The sequence below is a fragment of the Xenopus tropicalis genome, chromosome 4 (genome assembly GCF_000004195.4).
Source record: "Xenopus tropicalis strain Nigerian chromosome 4, UCB_Xtro_10.0, whole genome shotgun sequence".
Taxonomy (NCBI): domain Eukaryota; kingdom Metazoa; phylum Chordata; class Amphibia; order Anura; family Pipidae; genus Xenopus; species Xenopus tropicalis.
Genome location: NC_030680.2, coordinates 73,442,418 through 73,465,305, shown reverse-complemented (window position 1 = coordinate 73,465,305; position 22,888 = coordinate 73,442,418). Strand labels below are relative to the sequence as shown.

At 37.4% G+C, this 22,888-nt stretch overlaps 1 protein-coding gene across 3 annotated transcripts in view; it reads left to right on the top strand.

The window, feature by feature from the left end:
• The window catches only part of itfg1 (integrin alpha FG-GAP repeat containing 1), a 109,305-nt gene that overhangs the window by 5,023 nt on the left and 81,394 nt on the right, over positions 1-22,888 (top strand). For 2 of the 3 annotated variants that reach the window (XM_012961169.3, NM_001017040.2), the window contains exons 2-7: positions 1,118-1,193; positions 2,241-2,392; positions 9,301-9,358; positions 10,359-10,436; positions 13,477-13,571; positions 22,294-22,355. In XM_012961169.3, the coding sequence (XP_012816623.1) occupies positions 1,118-1,193; positions 2,241-2,392; positions 9,301-9,358; positions 10,359-10,436; positions 13,477-13,571; positions 22,294-22,355 (521 nt within the window). Of the gene's footprint in view, positions 1-656; positions 676-1,117; positions 1,194-2,240; positions 2,393-9,300; positions 9,359-10,358; positions 10,437-13,476; positions 13,572-22,293; positions 22,356-22,888 lie in introns of those variants that run through there. The other variant, XM_012961170.3, reaches the window with a different exon arrangement.

The window sequence follows — 22,888 nt, the reverse complement described above, 5'->3', positions numbered from 1 at the left end:
ACTTCTCTTAAATTGTTTTAGGGCTCTGGCACACGGGGGAGATTAGTCGCCCGCGACAAAACTCCCTGTTCGCGGGCGACTAATCTTCCCGAGTTGCCATGACCCGCCATCCCGCCGGCGAACATGTATGTCGCCGGCGGGATGGCACACGCGGCGGGCCGATTTGCGCGAAATCGCGCCGCCGCGTCTGCCATCCCGCCGGCGACTTACATGTTCGCCGGTGGGATGGCAGGGGTAGGCAACTCGGGGAGATTAGTCGCCCGCAAACAGGGATTTTTGTCGCGAGCGACTAATCTCCCCCGTGTGCCAGAGCCCTTAAGAGTCAGACCCATAGGATAGACATAGATAAACAAAATGCTTTTGACTGCAGTTACTTTTACAAATAACTTTTAACCATTTAAATTGTGTAATGATTGTATATTGGAAAGATAATTAAAATTACACTCTATTTAGTTTTGCCAAATACAGATTTTTAGGTGTAGGACCCATTGAAATGTTAAAAAAAAAAAAAAAAATTTGCCTAATTAAAAATTTGTAATTCTTATCAACTTACCATTATACATATAAATATTTTTAAAGTTATATTTTTGCATGTTTGTGCCTAGATCCAGCAGCTGGCTTCTGCTATGTTGTGTTTGTAGTCAGAACAAGTGGTGCAGGGAACAGGAGGGGCAGGTAGCTATTGCTTTTAATTAAAACCATTAAAAATGTCTTATAGATTTGTACTGAAAAGTTGCTTAGAGTTCTATCCTCTTACATTAGGCAACATTTTATGTTTGGGGTTGTAACCCACTTAACCAATAGCTACAGACGACGCCACAACTCGTATGCATCCTGAAACACCCATGGGTCTATAACCTAAAGATAAAAAAAAGAAAAGTTTTTATGTTTTGATCCCTGTGAATCTCTTTTTGTGGACAAATGTAGCCCAGGGTACAGTTATTCATTCAACATGTTTGCTCTGTTGTAACCTGTGTGAAGTTCTGCTCGATATTTTACAGAATTATTTATTTAGGTGCAAAATGTACCGTATATTATGTTTGATTTAAATCAAGAATTGTGTAGGTACTTCTCCATATTTATATATGACTTTTTTTTCTTTCCATATGTTTTGTAGGAAATGAGCTTTGGATTTTTTTAGCCGACCTTAAGGGGACTCCATACTTTCATCCAAATGTAAAGCTGTCACTAAAGTAAGTATTAACAAACACATTTTATAGGCAATGACTTAAATGTTAAAAACATTGATTACTCTTCTGCTTCATATCAAGATTCATGGCACATTAGGTGTATTCTCTGTAGTCATTTTTGACCCATCAGGAAAGCACCCGAACTTTATAATGCAACTTTATTATTTTGGATTTATAAAGCCTTTGCATCACTCCTGATAACATTTGGGCATTTTTGTGGTTGAACTCAGTATGTCTAGTGCCACTTGTGGCTTTTTCTCAGACCGCTTATAAATGCAGACTGAAAAACTCAATTCACTTGCTCCTCTGTCTACACTGACAAACTGTGTCGACCCAAGTGCAGACATGGAGCAAATTTCAGTTCAAAATTGATACTCTTGTTTCTTGCATTGAAATCCCCTCCATATGTTTGCACCAAGGCCTTTGCAGTATCAGTACAGACAGAGGAATGGGTGTGGTGAAGAGTATTACTTGTTTCTCAGCCTGTGTTTATAGACATGTAGCCCAGAAATAGCCATGTATGGCACTACATAGGCAGAGAATAATGAAAGCTAAAGGAGGCTTAATCTTCCCCTGAAGGAGACCAATTGCTTTAAATTGTAATATATTGTATATGGTAAGCTTTCTGTTGGTATACTGATACACAAATTTTACCCTCCACCCCTAGCTTATATATTATTAATTTGTTTTGGCAGAGACATTCTCTGTAATTCAGATTTTTTACATATTTTTTCACATTATGCATATTTTTTGCATATTGTTTTTTAATAGTCCCACACCTTGTGTCTCAACCCTTTCTCCCTGTAGATTGTAAGCTCTTTTGGGGAGGGCTCTCTTCACCTCTTGTATCGGTTATTGATTGCTTTATATGTTACTCTGTATGTCCAATGTATGAAACCCACTTATTATACAGCGCTGTAAAATATGTTGGCGCTTTATAAATAAATGTTAACAATAAAAGTTAAAAACTTGACTCAAAAACTGTTTATATAAATTGGGAACATACTAGTTTTATCTCCAATAGAATATTATTCTTGTATTCTATTTCAGGAGTGAAGATGTAGTTATAACAAGTGTGGTACCTGGCGATTATGATGGTGATTCGCAGATGGATGTCCTGCTGACCACTATCCCAAAGGATAAAGTTAATACAGATGTTCCTTTAACGGCAGTCATTTACTGGGGACTTAATCAGACCCTGAGTAAGTATACACATTTAACAGTAACAAGTATTTCCTAAAAACTGTTGATTATGTGTTGAACATTATTATGTCATTAAAAAATGTCATCCTAACTTTAGCCAACTTGTAATTCCCAGATGATTATTCTAAAAATATGATATCCAACTTGATATTTGTAATGAGTGGATTTTTGGTCATTCCACGTTCGAGTGCCAGATTGTACTTAAATGCTAATGTCATACAAAGGCCTTGAGCAGACTAGGGACCTATAAAACCTGGCATATGGACTTTCAGTTAGACAGTTCCACATTCTGTTGCCCTTCACTGGCAAGGCCATGGGCGCACAAAGTCTTTTCTCCCCACCTCTCAGACTGAGATAAATGGATCCACTTCCTTATGCAGCTCCATTTAAAGGTTCCTCTCAAGGCAACTTCTGTGGCTGTGTAGCTATGGGGGCAGCCAATCAAGCTGTAAAAGTGAAAAGGCACAGGTTACACAGCAGATAACGGATTAGCTCATTTGAATACAATTGGATTCTACACTACTTATCTGTTATCTGCTGTGTAACCTTTGCCATTTAGCCCTGTTTCAATTTTAATAGCTAACCTCATGGCTATGCAGCAGCTTGCTTATATAAACTATAGTTGTTTTTCTGAATCAAACATTCAATTTGTACCAGTGCAGGTAAACAGTACATAATATTTTAATAATTGTGATACATTTTTACATTTTGTTGTACTGTTCCTTTAAAGAATAAGTAAACCTTTTTTATTTCTATCAGAGAGTGACCTCAAAGTGACCTCAGTTAGAAGTTGATTGTTTACTATGCTTCCTTGCGAAGAGTGAAGCCTTCCCCCACTTCCTGTTCAGGGCTTTCATAAGAAAAAAAAAAAATACCCTGCTAATGCACAGACTGGCTCCTGCTGCCTCCAGGCATGCCCAGAAGGTTCTCCAGGTCGACTACCAGTAGTCAAATTAAAGAGAGAACTGAACAGGAAGTGGGGGCGGGGCTTCACTCTGCACAAGGAAGCAAAGAAAACAATCAACTTCTAACTGAGGAGCCAGGTCACTCTCAATGCTGGGACAAAGGTAGGTAATTATGGAGGCTGTTTAGAGTAATTTTACTGATAGAAAAAAAAAGGTTTACTTATTCTTTAAGTTGGTTTAGGTGTGGGCCAGAGCAGCCACAGGAAATTGCCAGCCAATGCGCCCAGCAAAAACAGACTGGGAAGAATATTGCACCCTATATGCCTTTGCCTTATTATGTGAATGCCATGTAAACACTAGATTGTAGTGTCTTGGTGCTGGTGGACAAACCCAGTATGATATATGGCATTAACTTGGGCTGTCAATTGCTTTTCAGTAATTATGCCTGGAGGACTGTATTCTTCATAGATAAGGAAGGTTGGCAATCTGTAAGGAAAGAGTACAACCATTTAAAGAACTAGAAAAGCAAGAATTTTTATCTGAAAATTTAAAGGTGGGATTTACTGGTTTTGTCAGTTTTACAGAAAGTATGCAGCTTAAAAACTAGTGTTAAGATGAATCTGGGGTTCATCTTTCGGTGCCTAATAAATAGCTCTTTACATTATTGGTTAAGCTGCCAATTTGGCCTATTTAGACAGATTTGGCAGCTTTTCTGCCCATATGTGGGGTCCCCCTATGGCCGACAGCCTGCATTCTGTAATTAAGATCCAGCCACTTGCCTAAGGCCACCTCAAGGTGTGCATGTCAGGGGAAAGATCTCTCCTTAACATGTTTGGCCAGCTTTACTTTATTGTTTGTAAAGTGAGTCCATTCATAGTTTTTATAATGCTTCTTTTTCTCCTCTTTCATCTCAACTCTGGTTGCCTTCTGTGGAACATCGTGATGCCAAAGGCCATACCCAGATTTGTTTTGCAAGTTTAGCCAGTTTTGATCATACGGCTATTAGCAAATCAGGGGGACATTTAGACCAATAATCCTGCGATCCTGGTGAATTATTGGTCCTGATGGTTGGCCCAAAGTTAGAGGGGCTTTATTTTACTTCCTGCTGTTTGATTGTTTGGGTAGTAGGCACAAATGATCAGAACAGTAGAAACTCGAGCTTACACCTAAGTGTCCCCTGGTATGGTATTCATCTGACCAAGTACTGTGCAGGTCGGCCTGTGTATGACCACCTTAAAGTGATGCTGACAATAAAAAACTACTCTTCAAAGTATTAATATACATTAAAAGTTACCTATAGACCATGTTTCCGCTGATAGGTCTGCTTTTATAAGTGATCGTTACTTGAAACTTTTAAACCTGCCAATCGTTTCCACCTAATGCTATTATGGGACTGGTGTACAAATATGGTAGCCCCCTTACAGAGAGAAATGGGACATCAGATAGGTAATGTAAAAGCATTTGGCAGATACTATTAAGGCAAAATTATAAATAGCATATAGCATGCAAAGACAATGTTACGATAGATGTAAAAAAAAAAAAAAAAAAGTTACCTTCTGGTGTCTGTATCTCTTTAAAGGGGACCTGTCACCTTAAGAAATAATTCTAAATTGTATTTGTCAAGTAAAATAAACTTTACGTACACTATATAAATTATTTTAATCTTATTTTTTCAGCCTTGGAATTCACAATTGCAGTAAGCAGGCCAGCACAATTTTGTGGCACTGTTATCAAAGCAGGCATTGCATCCTGCCAAAATCTTGTTTCTGTGCCAGTATGGGGGGGACCTGAAGTCCATATCCATGCACTGGTTACAAAATTACATGGTGAGAAGGGAGGGGCAATGTGAGGAGTGCAGCAACATCTAAGAAGTTCTGAATTGAAAGTGAAAGTAACTCTCTTCCCCACCTCTATGCATAAGGCATAGAGGGCGGGGCAGGCAATAAACGATTGACAGCTGGGATTTTTAAATGCCTTTATAATGGGTATGAATGTGGTAATAAAAAAATGATTTTGGGTTTCTTGTTTAATTTGAAATGGGCTTTTATTATACAGCTTTTTATGTCTGGGTGACAGGTCCACTTTAACCCTTTCACTGCCAGCCGTTTTGGTCAAAGCGGAACTTGTATTGCCAGACAGTATTTGGACATTTCGCACTGTTTCACTTTAGGGGCCTTTCCTCGTGGGGGACTTTCAGTTTACCCAGGAAAACAATATATTGTTTTTTTTTCAGGACAACCTAAGCTTTCAAAATATGGTAGAATTTTGGTGTAATTCCAATTCTGTAACAAGATATAGGCTTCTAAATGTCTAAAAAATTAAAAAAAAAAAAACAGATTTTCCATAATATAAACACATATACCAGAAACAAAAATTATTTTATGCACAAAAATACAACTGATTTGGAAAGTCCCATGTCTTCTGAACATGCCAATACCAAATATATATAGTTTTATGGAGATTTCTCACTTGTATGGGTCAAAAACTCCCAGCAGTTCACTACCAAATTTCCAAAGTACTGCTTCAGAAAGCTGCATAGTTAAGATTTTAAGGCCAAAATTTCCACTTACAGAAGGTTTATCCCAGAAAATTATACATTTTTGGAAAGAACAGATAATGGGGAATACAGAATAGGCACAACTGTCTGTCTACTCCAAACTATCAAGTCGCAGTGCTTTCCTAAATTTATTGGTTTTTATCAAAATGTGTGAAATTTGTGAAAATTGCTTCAAAGCTTCCAGTCTATAGTATCTTATCTCCTATAGGTCATAAAGTAACCAAATAAAACACCCTAAATATGAACGCCAGGGGTCCACTGAACAGTTTGATGCCCAATATGTATAGGTTTACCTAAGTATGTGGCATGTAGGGGCCCCAAAGTGAGCATACCCCTATAGGATCTATCATTTCTGTCATTTCCGCTCCAGCAAAATCAACACTTTTACATCATTATATGTGGGATAAAGCTACAAAAAAAGAATGCTCACCCCAGAATGTCATATATTTTTTAAAAGAACACATTCCCCCGAATCTAAAATGTGTACCCATATCTTTCTACTCCAAAGTACCAAGCCGCAAATCTTTTCTAAATTTTGATGACATCTCCAAAAATCCCGTCAAAGCTTCCACTTTGCAGCATCTTATCTCCTAAATAGAATTCGCGTCTGCTGCTTGGGGGACGTCCCTGCAACAATCGCGTCTCAGGGCCAACATGACAGCCCCCCTGGCTCGTTGCCCACGGGGCTGTCATCGCTAAACGCTTGCCGCACATGCCGCTTCTGCAGAGAGTATCTTTATATGCTAAACAACATACGGCACGTAATCAAAAGAAATATAGGATTTCTTGTCTCATTTTTTGTAAGCATGTTCTTAGGGTATCTGACTTCTTTTCTCAGAAAAATCCTTCATTCCCAGGGTCTGGGCAGTTCTCTCCTGCTCCCCCCGCCCATAAAAATCATAAAACCCACCTTTAGGAATGTGTGATCTGAGCTATCATGGCTAGACTGCAAGCAGGAAGCTATGAAGACCAAGCTAAAATGGCAGCTGGAATCTTAAACCAACAGAGAAAGCTTCTAGGGCTGTTTACTCAGATTGGTAATGCTTTCTGCAGAATAAATAAAGAATTCTAGGTAGCACTAATGTGACTAATCTATTACCAGTAAAATCCCAAAATGACTTTCCTTCTCCTTTAAGGCTTGTGATATGGGGTGTGCAGCTAAACGGATACATGTAAATTGCTTTTGTGAACACCCAAAAGCGCCCACCGAGCATTTTTGGGAGCACAAGGCTTTTACATGCTTCCGCATGTATCCCATTAAAGTCAATGGGAGCAGTGGATGGCAGTCACGGTTGCTTGTGATCTTCACCCCATTAGTATTGCTTGAGTGGGTCTTCTGCTGAAAATAGGTGAGTGAGTTGAAAGAAGGAACACCAGGACATTGATAGAGTTTATCTTGCAATAGTATTCTACAATTGATCCAGTCCATGTCCTCCTTTATATAGCTCAAAAAATGTTTGCAGCACATAAAACAGAACAGGTGAATGAGCACTTAAAGTGCATGTCAACCCAAAAATAAAATTTTACCTAATAAAAGAAAACATAATTCTGAGTAACTTCACAACATACATTCATTACAAATTTGTAATGATTTTTAAGTTACTGGTATATATAATTGCTATTAAAAGCTGCGTTGTATGTCTTTTTTCACTCTCTGCCCTGATGGCCTTGAAAATGTAACACAAGCCAGCAGATTGACAGACCTCTCTGCCTAAAGGAGAATGACTGCTTTCAGTAGAAATTTAAATTTCAACTTGGAAATATTTCTAATAAATTCATATTAAAAAGTTACTTAGAATTGTGTTTTCTTTTGTTAGACAAAAAAATATTTCTTGGCTTTACAAGGACAAGGAAAAACAAATTTACATCTCCTGCTAAAGCTGGGTACACTTGGCACTTCAGTCCTGAGTGAAACTTCTCTATGTGACTGGGACATAAAGGAGATTACCTCAAAGATTCATCTTAATCTGTTCATTTGCTTCTCTACTCTTTATGGAGCACCTTTGCCATTTTATTAAAGGCAGAGGGAAGTTTTGCACTTCTGTATTTAACTTTTATTATCCTGCTGTGAACTGTAACTTTCAGTGTTGCCTTGCTGTTGATGCTGGCAGTTTTATTTCTAACAAGTCAAGTGTGAGAACTCTTGCATCCCTTGTAAAACAAACAGGGAAAAAAATCATTGCACAAGCAAATGTCCTGATCCTGGCTATTGTCCCTAGCTGCTTTTGTAACAGCATTTATATATAAAATAATGGATCCTTGTTTTACACAGAACTGAATCCTAAAAAACAACTTACTGTACCAGCCTAAAGTTTCAGAATCTCTATAATAGAGATCTATGCTATCTTATACCATCTTGGATTCCAAAGTGTCAGTGACACTCACATGCGCAGTGTGCTCTGAGCAGCTTTTCCAATGCTAAGCTTAGGGGTTGGCTCGAATCATCAAGTATTAAATGAGGCTTGCTTATAATAGAAGCTGATGCTACAGGGATGATTATCAAATCCTAATGTAAATTGCAGTGGTTTCTAAGGTGCCATGTAATATAAATCTGAATTACTAATCGGCCTTATATTGTGAAATTTATATTCTATATATGCAGAATTTATTCAGTCAGTCCCTAAGCTCTGGGAACTGACAGCAGCACAAAGCAAATGCAGTTAATCAGCCGAAAAAAAGATGGGAAGCCACTGGGGGCATCTTCAGAGGCAGAGATCTTCACTGCTAAAGGGTTAGGTTTGCCTTGGGCTGGTACAGAACTCCAAAACTGTTCAACATTTCTTCTTTGTTAAGCTTTAGTTATCCTTTTAATGGAGGCTCAAAACATGCTGTTATCATCTTAAGGAATCATGCTACCACTTCTGAATAAAATCTTCAATTGAAAATGTAATGCATATAACAGTGGTCTCTATTCAGTGAAATTCATTTGTTCCTGGAAAAAAATTGCCGTTGTTATAATAAACATTTTTTTTATTTTAACTAAAATGTATAACATTTCTAATAAAAATTATTGATTCCCAAATTACACATTTCTGGGAAAACAAAATTTCCTTACTATGCGCTGTTTTCTTTTTATTATATTAAAGTCATAGTCCACTGCAATTTCCTGGCATAAACTACATTTTCCAGGGCAAGTAAAGGCGATTCATTCAAATCTGAAGATTTATATAACTGGTGCTGAATTATCAGAAGTGCAGACTAAAAGAACATTATGGCATTTTCATTTTCTGGCCGTTCTTGCCTTTTAACTCTGAATCTTAATTCTAATACCCTGCATTTTTACCCATTGTACCAAAACCTTGTACCCATCACTTTTTGTGCCAGTTCCTCAAAATTACCTTTCCCTGGTGTTAAGGAAGTGCTCAATATACTATTCACGTATTATTTTAATAATTAAAAAATGTATAAACTGCACTAAATGTTGTTTTCTATGTTTTTTCCCCAGATGTTAATTCTAAAACGCGGCTAAATAATACCTATCTTGATGAGCCACTAATCATAGAGTAAGTTAGTGCTTCACTTATTGTGTATCCATGAAATTATAAATGGAATTATATGTGTGTAACTACTGAGGACTGGGAATCACTGGCTAAGCAGAAATCACATTAAGGGATGTTCATCAGTCTTTAAAGGCTAAAGATGCCGTTAGGCTGTTATGGGACAGTTATGGGACCTGTTATCCAGAATGCTCAGGTTTTCCGGATTAGGGGGTCTTTCTGTAATTTATATCTCCATACCCAAAGTTAGATGTAAATCAAATAAACCTAATAGGATTGTTTTGATTCACCTTAGTTAATGTCAAGTGCATGATACTACTTAGAGAAAGAGGAAATTATTTTAAAAAATGTGAATTCTAATTTGGAGCTTTCTGTATTATGGGTATAACAGATTCTATACCTGTACTTTTTTCTGTTTCTTATATCCTGGAACATAGAAATGTTTAGTGTTGTCCATTATGTAATAAGTTTAATATAACTCACAGTGCAAAAGTTACATTTGCACGCATTACACTGTAATTTAAACATAGCATTTTCTGGGAGAAAGATCCACTTGTTTGGCCAGCTTAACCTTTAAGGATTTTTAGTACCCTGTGAATTATTAGTGTCTTTATCAGGGTGCCCACTGGTGGATTATTTTACTTAGAAATCTATCAGCCAGTTCATTCAGAGAGTCTACAGATAAAAGCAATGGGTAAAATTGTTTTGCTGGAAACAAATTTGTTTGCTTGGCCAAACTTTCTCTTAGTATTATACTAGCTGTGTATTGCTTCAAAATAGACAAGGTATTTTAATCCAAGAACGTCAGTTTCTTTACAGCAAATTAGGAAGTAGTATTTCCACACCCCTTTTACCATGGCTTTGCATGTAGTAGTATGGAAATTGGATTTTTATACCCCAAGTCTCTCTACATCTGTAGCTCTTAAAAATACTGGTAAAATTACACAACCATTCACTCTGTAATACTAACATTTTATTTCAAAAAACATTTTTGTTAATATTTCAGCTTTAATGGGGATTTGATTCCTGACATATTTGGTGTCACCGGAGAAGGTGCAAAGCCTCTAATTACATATGGAGGAGGGTAAGTTTAAATGCTATTTCTGATATGTGCCAGGGTTCCTCAGGAATAAAGCCTGAAAGCCACCCCATGCCACTTGTCATTATTGTGAATGTAAAGTGCCTGTCGCCTCTTATGACATGGTTTTCACCCAAAATCAATCAATTAAACATACTGGAACGCACTGGAAGGCTATTATAATTTATGTGCTGCTCTTACAACCCTGTGTGTGCTCCATAAACAGGTAATCCAATAAACATATGGTTCTTTGTCAATAATTATTCTTATAGACAAATGCTAAAGATTATCTTTGCAGAGTTAGTACCCATAAACATGTATAGAAATTGTCATCTCATTCATTTTAATGCAGTTGTCTTTTTGTATTCAGGCCCATGCATGAGCGTAAGGCCTACATCACTAAGGACCAGAGCTGTTTCAAGCCACTAGGCAGGCCCACAAATCTTTGATAAGAAGCAGGTCTCATGATTGACCTTCATTTATGGGTCTTCTCCAGTAGAAAAAAAAACTATAGATATTTTAGAGAAAAGTATAAATATTTAAGAGATGCCCTAGATCCATCATTTTTGGGTTCAGATGAATACATAATCCTCTGCTAAAGATTTAGGTCACCACAGCAAATGTATGTATTCAAATTTAATACACATTCGGTTTGTGTCCAGCTGAACACTCAGAATTCACACGTTTTTGCATTTTACAGGCAGACCAACACTCCGCTTCACTGCGTGTGCCAGCACTGAGGCAGATACTGTAGTTTTCAGTGCAGCCGGATCTGCTTCTCTCAGCCTGATATAAAAACACAGGGCTGAGAGAAGTGGATCTAAGCTTTGTGTGCCCTTTACTTTATGTTATTTTTTTCCTGTTTGAGTTTTATTACCTTCAGATGAAAAACAGAACTGTTTTGATGTTGGGCTGCTCAGGAAGTAAATAGGAAAATTCATTTGAGGTTTCTGAGTGAATACTGTTGCGAAATTCCTACTTTAGCCGTTTCTTTGCCGATATCTGAACAGAACTGTTTTGATGTTGGGCTGCTCAGGAAGTAAATAGGAAAATTCATTTGAGGTTTCTGAGTGAATACTGTTGCGAAATTCTTACTTTAGCCTTTTCTTTGCCGATATCTGAACAGAACTGTTTTGATGTTGGGCTGCTCAGGAAGTAAATAGGAAAATTCATTTGAGGTTTCTGAGTGAATACTGTTGCGAAATTCCTACTTTAGCCGTTTCTTTGCCTTCACTGAACTCATGACTCTCTGAACAAATGTGGGCAGTGTAGAAGTCAGCAGTTTAGCTTTTCTCCACTAGCATATGTACACCAATGGAAAAAACAACCAGTGTGACATTGGTCTTATAGTAATATTGCCACAACAATGCATATTGCTTTTGCAGACACATTTTTTCGATGTAAAGTGTTTTAAGATTTTTTGTTGATTTGAGGTTCGCAAACATTGGGCTTGACCCCTAAGTGGGCCCAAAAGATAGGAAGGGAATTTTCAGCCTAAGGGCCATTTAGAATAATGGGTTTTGTTGCTCAAGCACTTTTCTTCTTGGCATACATCAGCCAGAAGCATTCAGTCATCCCAAATTCCTTATTAAAGTAATCAATTGGACCAACAGCTGAGCCCTTTAATTGGGTGTTCATCGGTTAAAAACCCTGGCTAATAGGTTTTGTTAGCTCAAGTTAACAAAACGTCCTCAAATCGCCCCAGGTGGCAGTACCATTAGTATGTGATTTGAGTGTGTATTTTTTGGGGCATTCCAGGAACTTTAGAAGATCAACTTGTGGATTTTATGTGATTGTGACTTTATTATGACCTAAAGGTGGTCTGAATAAATGATTAAATGAATTGGCTAATAATTATTACATACTTATATTCATCTGTTTTGTAAAATCTCATTAAACTGTGTTATTTAATTGTATTTTACAAGAGTTGCTGATTTGTTCAACTTTTAGTATGTTTGAATTTAAAATTTGTTGTATGTAAAGAGGCAGGTCTGCTTTAAGGTACCAGTCACTCAGGACCCCACAGCTGGCCCAATAAATTAGTTGTGGATAAACCATGATCACCTTTTGGGGCACAGACAATAAAAAGTGTCAGATGCTGAAAAAAATGTCTTTCATTTAGACATGGCAAGGAATGATCTTTTGTTTTTTGTATCTGAAACAGAAACTTTTTTTTAAAAAGATTATCCTTGTGTGTCCTCATTTTATGATGGCAGTAACATACCTCCCACCTGTTCCGATTTTCTCGGGATGTTCCGATTTTAAATGTTCAACCCACAGTCCCAAAATCTTATTGAAAAATCCCTAATTTCTCTTGCACTGAATGCCAAAAAAGATACAAAATTTGTCAAACTTAATTAAACGAGTAGCTTTTAGCAGAGAGCCCAGAATACTCAACACTGAACTTAGATACAATTGTAACTAAAAACAGGTCTCTGGGGGAATTGAGACTTGCCTCTTAATGTACAATTTCACCTTCATGAGCAAAACTGTAATAAGAAATAAAACAAGAACCCAGAAACGTGTTCAAACCTTACATAAGCTGCAAAATTGTTTGAAATGGGAGTGGTACCTAGGAGGTGTGGTCACAAGTGTGGGCGTGGCTATGCGTGCCATTTCTTTTTGGCCCTCTGCATTTTTCAAATGTTGAGAGGTATGTAACCCTAGTTTATAGAAATAATGTAAGAGAAATCAAAATAGTTATGGTTGCATAGCTCTTCCAGTTTACCCAAATGAAAGGAGTCATTTCTTGGGGATGCTTCCATCAATAGCTATAGCAGATGAAATATTTGATTGTGGCTCCCCTGACCAGTTGCCTGAATGCTCAATTTTCCCGTTTATTAAAAGAGCTCTTTATATTAAAAGAGCTCTTTATAGAGCAGCTGACGTATTCAGTCACTATTTGATATCTGAATTTTATGGCAGAAGAAAGGGATGAGTAGGGCTTCAGTATGGCAAAGCTAAATGTGTAACTGAAATTCATGAGTACTGGATATGTTTCTTACTTCACCAAAATGCTGTTTTAAATGTTAGTATTCTTTTTCAGGAATTTATCAGTGACAACAACATTGAATACCAAAAATAAAATGTTTATACCGCACTCTCATGCTTTTGTAGATCTGACTACAGATTTTACAGCCGGTAAGTTTGTTTATAGCACTTGTCTCAAATACCAATCAAAATGAGATTATAGCACATGCACACAAGTTGAATGGGTTGTCCTTCCTTCCTTATATTGTTTCAATGTATGTTTGTTACTTTCTTAAAGGGATTTTGTCATGATTTTTATGGTATATTTTTTATTTCTAAATTACACTGTTTACATAGCAAATAATTTACCATTTTCATTTTATTCTTGAACTAACAATTTTTTTTAGTTGTAATGTTGGTGTGTAGGCAGCCAACTTAGTGCATTGTGCCTGAGTCTGAGATTTCAGAAGAAGCCAGCACTGCACATTAGAACTGCTTTTAGATAACCTTTTCTTACTTCTACTCCCATATAACTGGAAGAGTCCCAAGCGGACTTGGATTTCTTACTATTGAGTGCTATTCAACTGGGAGCTGCTATCTTGCTACTTTCCCATTGTTCTGCTGATCGGCTGCTGGGAGGGGGGTGATACCATTCTAACTTGCCCCTCAGCAGTAAAGTGTGACTAAAGTTTATCAGAGCACAGGTCATATGGTTGTGGTACCCTGGGAAATGAAGAATATGGCTAGCCCCGTGTGAAATTTCAAAATTAAATCTGTTTGCATAAAAAATTGATTTCAATGCAGAATTGTGCTGGAGAAGCTCTACTAACTGATATGTTCTGAAAAAAGCATGTTTTACCATGGAAGTTTTCCATTAAACCCCCCCAATTCTATTATGATCGAGCCCCCATGCACCCACTACTTATTTTGATTTTTTGAGTAAGGTTAATTTTACATGGGGAGATTAGTCGCTTGTGGTTAAATCTCTGCTCAAGCTGGCGATTAATGTCCCCCAAATGCCTTCCCACCTGCAATAGAGTGAAGTGGTGGTGGGAAGGCTTACACAGCACTTTGTTTTCTTAAGTAGCATTATGTTTCCTGCGCTGGAAACTTTGCACTTTATTGCCAGTGGGAAGGCATTTTGAGGCGGTTAGTTGCCCGTGGTAGCTAAAATTGAACTGTGGGCAACCAACCTCTGCCTGTGCCATTCCCCTAAATCTTCACAATTAAATGGAATAAAATTTGTTCTTGATGTCAAGTAAGTATCTGTCAGCAGAGTTCATAAATTGTTATAAATGGAAGAACACTCAGCAGTAATATGGTGATTCATTTGTTTCCTATTATTTACCTTAAATACAATAAAAAAAAAGTGGCTTAACTGCATATTTAAAATTAGCTAACACCTCAAATTTATTCTAGGTTTAGTGCACTGATTCCTTTTACATGTTCTAATCAAGAAATAGCATAGGCTGCATAGGTAGAGAAGGGTAGATTTAGAATAATAATCAGTAGTTTTGTGTTATTCTGCTCAAATGTTAATATGCCAAGAAGCAATTGGCACTATACAGTATATCTCCAAATATTTTGTGTAGGCTTTACCTTTTGAATCAAATGAAACATTCCAACATCCTTAAATATTAATCAGTCAAGCAGGCTTCATAACAAATCAACTGTTAAATGAAGCTACTCCATTTATGATTCTTCTGAGATAGGATAGTACACAAATAATGCCCCTGCATAATGGTCAACAAAACAGTCACAACAAAGTGTGAATCAAGGCGTTGTATACACATAATCTAATTATCAACCATAGTGCCATAGATTTTTTTGTGATAAAAAAACATTAAGCAAAAAGTATGTTCAGCACAAGCGCTATTAGCTGAACTCATGCTGAGCAAGGGGACTATATTTCCCTTTCAATTATTAATTGTTGAGTAAAATGGTGATGCAATGTTTAGTACCGCTGCCTTTCAGCACTGGGGTACTGGCTTTGATTGTGACCAAGGCAGGGTGTTTGTATGTTCTCCCCATGTCTGTTTGGGTTTCCTGTGAGTACTTACCAGTAGGTTTTCTCCAGCACTTAACATGTACTGATGAAATTGACCATACTGATTTTTTTTGTGTATGGTAACAACCATTTGGGCAGTGATAAACATTCACTATAAATAACTGCATAATATGTCCACTCAGTATAAATAAAGAATAATAATGTTATCATATTGCATTCATAGCTTCTGAATAATAAGTAGGATACAAAAGGCCATCATATATTTGCAGCAACAATGGCATGGCCTTTGTCATACATTAGTCATAGTAACGCAATGTCATTGTAAGTTTCCTGATTCTAGTAATGGTAATATTGCTTCTGTTCTCTGTAATTAAAAGGCACAGCTGCAATGTCTGTGGAATTAACAAGTCTTGACAATATGATTGCTAGTTGAAGTCCAATATAGCCGATCACATCAAATCCTATATAATCTAAAATGTCTTTGAGCCACATTTTTGTTTAATTAAACCCTAGAGCAGTCACAACTCTTGCCACAGCAGATTTTAGCCACCTGAGCAAGAAGTAAACAATTGAATGGGAAGTGGAATTGGATGTTGGACAGGCAGGTGTCTACTTACTTTTGGGTGAGAGAGAGTGTGTATTTATATTTCATGTATCAAGCCTGTTTTATTTAAAATGAGTCTTAGAAAACTTATTGTACCTTGACCACTCATGGTAATGCCAATATTATTGTACAAATATACCTAATGGAACATGGTGCTGATTATAAAAAGATTTTGTCATGATTTTTATGGTGTAGTTTTTATTACTATATTACACTATTCACACTGCAAATTGTGGATTCTATTATTTAACATTTTATTCTTGGACCAATAAATGTATATTTTTAAGCTGTAATATTGGTTTGTAGGCAGCCATGTCAGTGCATTGTGCCTGATTCTGTGCTTTCAGAAGGTGCCAATTTTTCAGTTCAAAACACTAGTAACCAAAGTACTCTTCAGTACAGCCATTCAGTCTTTTTATATAAGAATGCTACCTTTTCAGCATGGAATCTCATCTTCAAATTCGTGATGTCTTATTATTAGTAAAATAAAAAAAAATCATTGATTTAATTGAAGTGTTTGTCCACTCCAGCATCTTGCTTTACGGTAAAGGTGGCCATACACAGACAGGTTTAAGCTGCAGATTTGGGTCCATGAAACTGATGTAACAGCTAATCTGACCATGTGTGGGGTCACCCAACAGGCCTCCCAAATGGATATCTCACCGAAAATGGACCAGGAATCGATCAAACAGGATTTTCCCATTGGATCGAGAATTGCTTCGTTTGTTTGGCGACTTCGCCAAACAATTGGATATAAACATGTATGGCCACTTTTACTCTATTCTCAAATAGCAAATTGTTTGTTTTATTCACTAGAAGCTATTGTTGCTTTATTTGCTAAGTAGCTGTGGTTACAAATCTTATATCATGGAAATAAAATATTTTGCATGTGAAAATTATTAGATTTATAGATCAGAGCTATTTACATTTGGGACTAAAGAAACTGGATATTTTCAGTGACCCGAACTCGAGACTTTGGCCTTATGTAAACTGATATTTTCTCCACTGGTGTAAAAAGCTCACCCTTTAGGCTACTGTTGACTTTTAGGCCAAAATCCACCCAGTGTGCTTAGTGAGGGTAAGTAATTTAGCAGCAGCAGCAGTCTAAATGGGCATTGTTAAGTATTTTTCCACCAACATATATATGCAGCATGTGATGTTATCCCAAAGCTTTCCAGCTTACCATACATATATTAAGATAATTTTACAAAACTTCTGAATCCACCGATCGAAAGGAAACCATTATAGCCTATTTGTATTCACAGGCACCTTACCCTTGTCCCCTAAGCCTCGTATATAATGCAGACCCTCACTTACAATGTTTTATTATGAACTGATGAAATCTTGGAGTCTCTGTGCTTTCCATAGTCGGTGATGCACAGATTCTCTGCAAAGCAGAGGGTTTTCAAGTCTCCAGATCTATCACTGGAACAAGGTAGCACCCTTAGGTTGCATTACATTGTGGGATGTTGGGAATTTGTTTTTTTTCAGTCTGTGGAATCGGGTATGTTTGTATAAAAAAAAAAGAGAGAGAGAAAAAAAACAATTTTTTTGTTTATTTCTGGTTCAGTAGTGTTTATGCAGCTACCACTAGTGACTAATCTCTCTGAAATGCCTTTTCACCACCAATAAAGTGAAGCGCTGGTGGAAAGGCATACAGAAGTAGTGCACCTTTTTAATGTGTTCTACAGAAGTAGGGTCTATACACAGGGACTTGACACAAAAGAAAAAGTGTTTTTATTGAAAAAATTCCAATGTTTCGAGCACAACCAGTGTTCTTCCTGGTTGGTTGGTTTGTCCCCGAGCACTGGTTGTGCTCGAAACATTGGAATTTTTTCAATAAAAACACTTTCTTTTGTATGAAGTCCCTGTGTGTGCGGCACTTTTTCTCTTATACTCTGCTCAAAAAAATAAAGGGAACCCTTAAACAACACAATGTAACTCCAAGTCAATCACACTTTTGTGAAATCAAACTGTCCACGTAGGTAGCAACACTGATTGACAATCAATTTCACATGCTGTTGTGCAAATGGAATAGACAACAGGTGGAAATTATAGGCAATTAGCAAGACATCCCCAATAAAGGAGTGGTTCTGCAGGTGGTGAGGTGACCACAGACCACTTCTCAGTTCCTATGCTTTCTGGCTGATGTTTTGGTCACTTTTGAATGCTGGCGGTGCTTTCACTCTAGTGGTAGCATGAGAGGGAGTCTACAAATGGCTCAGATAGTGCAGCTCATCCAGGATGGCACATCAATGCGAGCTGTGGCAAGAAGGTTTGCTGTGTCTGTCAGCGTAGTGTCCAGAACATGGAGGCGCTACCAGGAGACAGGCCAGTACATCAGGAGACGTGGAGGAGGCCGTAGGAGGGCAACAACCCAGCAGCAGGACCGCTACCTCCGCCTTTGTGCAAGGAGGAACAGGAGGAGCACTGCCAGAGCCCTGCAAAATGATCTCCAGCTGTCCACAAATGGGCATGTGTCTGCTCAAATGGGCAGAAACAGACTCCATGAGGGTGGTATGAGGGCCTGACGTCCACAGGTGGGGGTTGTGCTTACAGCCCAACACCGCGCAGGACATTTGGCATTTGCCAGAGAACACCAATATTGGCAAATTCGCCACTGGTGCCCTGTGCTCTTAACAGAAGAAAGCAGGTTCACACTGAGCACATGCGACAGACATGACAGAGTCTGGAGACACCGTGGAGAACGTTCTGCTGCCTGCAACATCCTCCAGCATGACCGGTTTGGCAGTGGGTCAGTAATGGTTTGTGGTGGCATTTCTTTGGGGGGGCCGCACAGCCCTCCATGTGTTTGCCAGAGGTAGCCTGACTGCCATTAGGTACCGAGATGAGATCCTCAGACCCTTTGTGAGACCATGTGTTGGTGCGGTTGACCCTGGGTTCCTCCTAATGCAAGACAATGCTAGACCCCATGTGGCTGGAGTATGTCAGCAGTTCCTGCAAGACGAAGGTATTTATGCTATGGACTGGCCCGCCCGTTCCTCAGACTGTCCAGGAGTTGATGGATGCTTTAGTCCAGGTCTGGGAGGAGATCCCTCATGAGATCATCCACCACCTCACCAGGAGCATGCCCAGGCATTTTAGGGAGGTCATACAGGCACGTGGGGGCTACACACACTACTGGGCCTGTGTTATTTTGTTGTCAGCACATTCAACTATGTAAAGAACGAAGTATTTAATAGGAATATTTCATTCATTCAGATCTAGGATGTTTAATCAATTGCTGAGGGATTATATGCCTAATTGCTGTGAGCTCTGAAGACTTTATACTCATTTCATAATTTTGATTTATGTTTAAAGCAACCAATGTGTGTGCATCCATACCCTTAATTTGTTTAATTAGGGCCAATTTGGTGACTTGACTGAAGATGTAGTGTCTCCTAGATTGTGGTAACGCCTGTAGTGCTGTGACCAAATAATGGTTTGCTTAATTTTAATCAACAAAGCTTTTGCCTATTAGTCTCCCTAAGTAGCTTTTTGTGGCTTTATTTTATGGGGCAACTGGATCCATCACTTATTATTTTTTCTGCAGTGCATTTTTATGTTTATCTATGATTATATAGCACTAAAATCCATTACAATAATACAGTAAAGCACAATAACAGTATAACAGTGGTAAGTAAAAGTCCTTTTAATTCCATTAAATAAATTAACTTTAGAACACATAATAATGTACAGTGAGATGAAAGCATGTCAGCAAAAAAATGTATGAATTAAAGGAGTTTACATTTTGCTGAAGAGCAGGTGACATCTCTTTAGTTATATGCATACTCCATCAGAGTTTAATATGATAGTAAAGTGTTTTAAAGTGAACAAATTAAGCTTGTCAAAGCAGAAATTATTAACTGTATATTGTGGTTGTTGTTGGTGAATTTGTGATTGCCCTGGCATGATTTTTAGCTTTGGCTAAAAACATCTATTTTGACACATTTCTTTTTTATTTTAAATTGTAGCTTCTGTTTGAATTGTACTGAAAGTGTAAACATACAGTATTTGCAATCTCTACAGTGCACTATTATTGCAAGTAATTAGCTTGCTGGGAGCAGTGCCTCTCTTCCAATTATTTGTTCTGCCTTTGCCTTGTCTGTTGAAACAGAGTGTGTGGGATGAAGAAATCTATCTTCACTGCTGTTTGCTTTCTGCAGCTCCCTTTATAGCTTTTTCACTAAATTCAGCACTCAGGTTGTGACTCTTCTTTATATACGAACAGCACTGATTTCTACAGTGAGGTTTGTTTGTATTAAAGCATGGACGGCACCTAGGCAAACAAGCTTTTACCTGGATGCTTGAGTGCTGACCACAATACCTATATTATATGAAAAGCTTAATTATTTAATTTGCAGCTCAGAGACCTACACTTTACAGTGGGTCTGTCAACTCCATGACATTCCAGAGTGTATCACCATCTCTTCCTCGAGGATAAGTAAATTGCATTAATTTGCCTGTTAGCGTGCTTGTGCCTACATTTACATTTATAATAAACAGTTTTGGAGAGCACATTTTAGGCTAAATATTATTGGTTTTGTTGGTCCAGTTGAAATTATCTTCAAAGACTGGCAACTGAACAAGGTATGTTGTGCTGATATTAATGAACTCTTGCTCACTATAGGATAGCCACAGATTCGGCACCCTGCCTAATATACTAGCAGGGCTCAGACAGGTACTGTGATGTAAGGAGATACATTTCCTTAGTAAAGAATACAACATGTTAGAATATATTATAGGTTCACTTGTTGCTGCTGTGCCCATCTTTATAATAACAATGTTACTTAACTGCTATTATGAAGATAAATTCTAGGAACATCACCTCATTTGCTTTATAGTAAGAATGTCAGATTTTTAACAGAAATCTAATACTTCAATATGGTCTATACTAACAAATATGGACTTGGTGGGTGTTTAACATCATGCCAACTTCAAAGTATCTTTCTCTACTGTCATAGCTTTAGGTCTGTGGCACAAGAGGTATTTTTATTTCTGCTTCTTGCCCAAGATCAGTTTCTGATCACCTGTTAATGACACTCGAAAATGTTCATGTAGTGAGTTTCTCTTTTTGCTGTAGTGGTTTTATTTTTTCTCTATACAGTCCTTGCTAAATGATTTTTAAACTTGCTCTTTGGTTAACTTTAATATTGCGAAGACTGAAAAAAAAGTATTAACATTCCAAACATGCTGTGTTTTTTCTTTAGCTATAGAACAGCTATTACAATGCTATTACAATGCCATTATGTTAATGTTATAGTAAATAGGGTTTTTGGAATGACTTTATTGTTAGACTTCAGCTACTTCTTTTAATTAATCCAGTTACTTTTTAAATTAGACTTTTAATTTTTCTTTTATTTGAAACACAATAGGTCTTTATAGCCAGTGCTTTTTAAGTGTTCATGTTAATTAATAATTATTACAGCCTTGTTGATTGAACAGCCAATGTTTGCTGCATCTTACAGTAACTTTTTCATAATTCTTCACTAGCGATGAGATAGTTTTGGTATGTAAAATTATCATTAGCTGTTCAGTGTTAAATAACTTCTCGTTGTGCTGCCAATAAGAAAATCTACTTAGTCCTTCACAAGTTAACAAGTTAATTAAAAGAGGTGATATATAATTATATCATTGTTGCTCTGTTTTCTTTAGCTTCTGTAAATATATTACAGGTATGGGACCTGTTATCCAGAATGTTTGGGACCTGGTATAGGAATCCAAATTACGGAAAGTCTGCTAAATATAATTTAAGTATTAAATAAGCGAAATAGGATTGTTGTGACGCCAATAAGGATTAATTATACTATGGAATATTATGGGATCAAGTACAAGTTTCTGTTTTATTATTACAGAAAAAAAGTAAATAATTTATAAACATTAGAATTATTTTCTTATAATGGAGTCTATGGGAGATGGCCTTTCCATAATTCGTGACTTTCTAGATAAAGGGTTTCCAGATAAAGGATCCCGTACCTGTACTCTCTCAGTGTGCAGTTTGTCTTGTACTCTCAACCAACTGTCCACAGCATTACATATAATTTCCCATAGCCTTCACATAGAGTTATAAATCCCTTATATGAAGTAACCATGTTGTGGGGACTGCTGCTTAGCAAGGTGGGGGCGGGGTGATAATATAATATTTCTCCTCATTTTAATGATTTATATATACTTTTTTAATATAACAATTTGCAAATGTGCAAATTGTGAAAGCTGTTCGATATTTGTTATTTGCAGATGGTTCATGAATAAATTACATTAATGTCTTGTCTTTTTGACAGATCTGTTTCTCACTACAGTGTCTGGTGCTTCAGAAATTCAGTTTGAGACATGGGAGAATAAGGTAAGAAGACATCTTAAAACAAAGTTAAACAAAGAATGGTCTTAAAACATTTTCATGTCTTTTGAGCGTTAACTGGCCTCCTTTCTGCAAATTATTATTGTAACTATTTGCACTGAGCTCACCCCAGCGAAGACAATTTATTTTAGGCCATGTCCACACACACACCAAATTGTGAGGTTTCTTTGTACATTTATTTGGCAATGCTTCCTTAAAGCACATGTAAAGCCTACATTTTCCTACAATATATATATATAAATTAATGGTAAAAGAAGGTTAGAAGAAAAAAAAACATGTTTCAGAGGAACCAACTATGCCATCTCTTATTGGCTGCTAGACTATAGGGCAGTGATCCCCAACCAGTGGCTCGGAGGCAACATGTTGCTCACCAACCCCTTGGATGTTGCTCTCAGTGCCCCCAAACCAGGTAGTTATTTTTGAATTCCTGACTTGGCTGCAATTTTTGGTTGAATAAAAACAAGATTTACTACCAAATAAAGCCTCATGTAAGCTGATAGTGTGCACAGAGGCTGCCT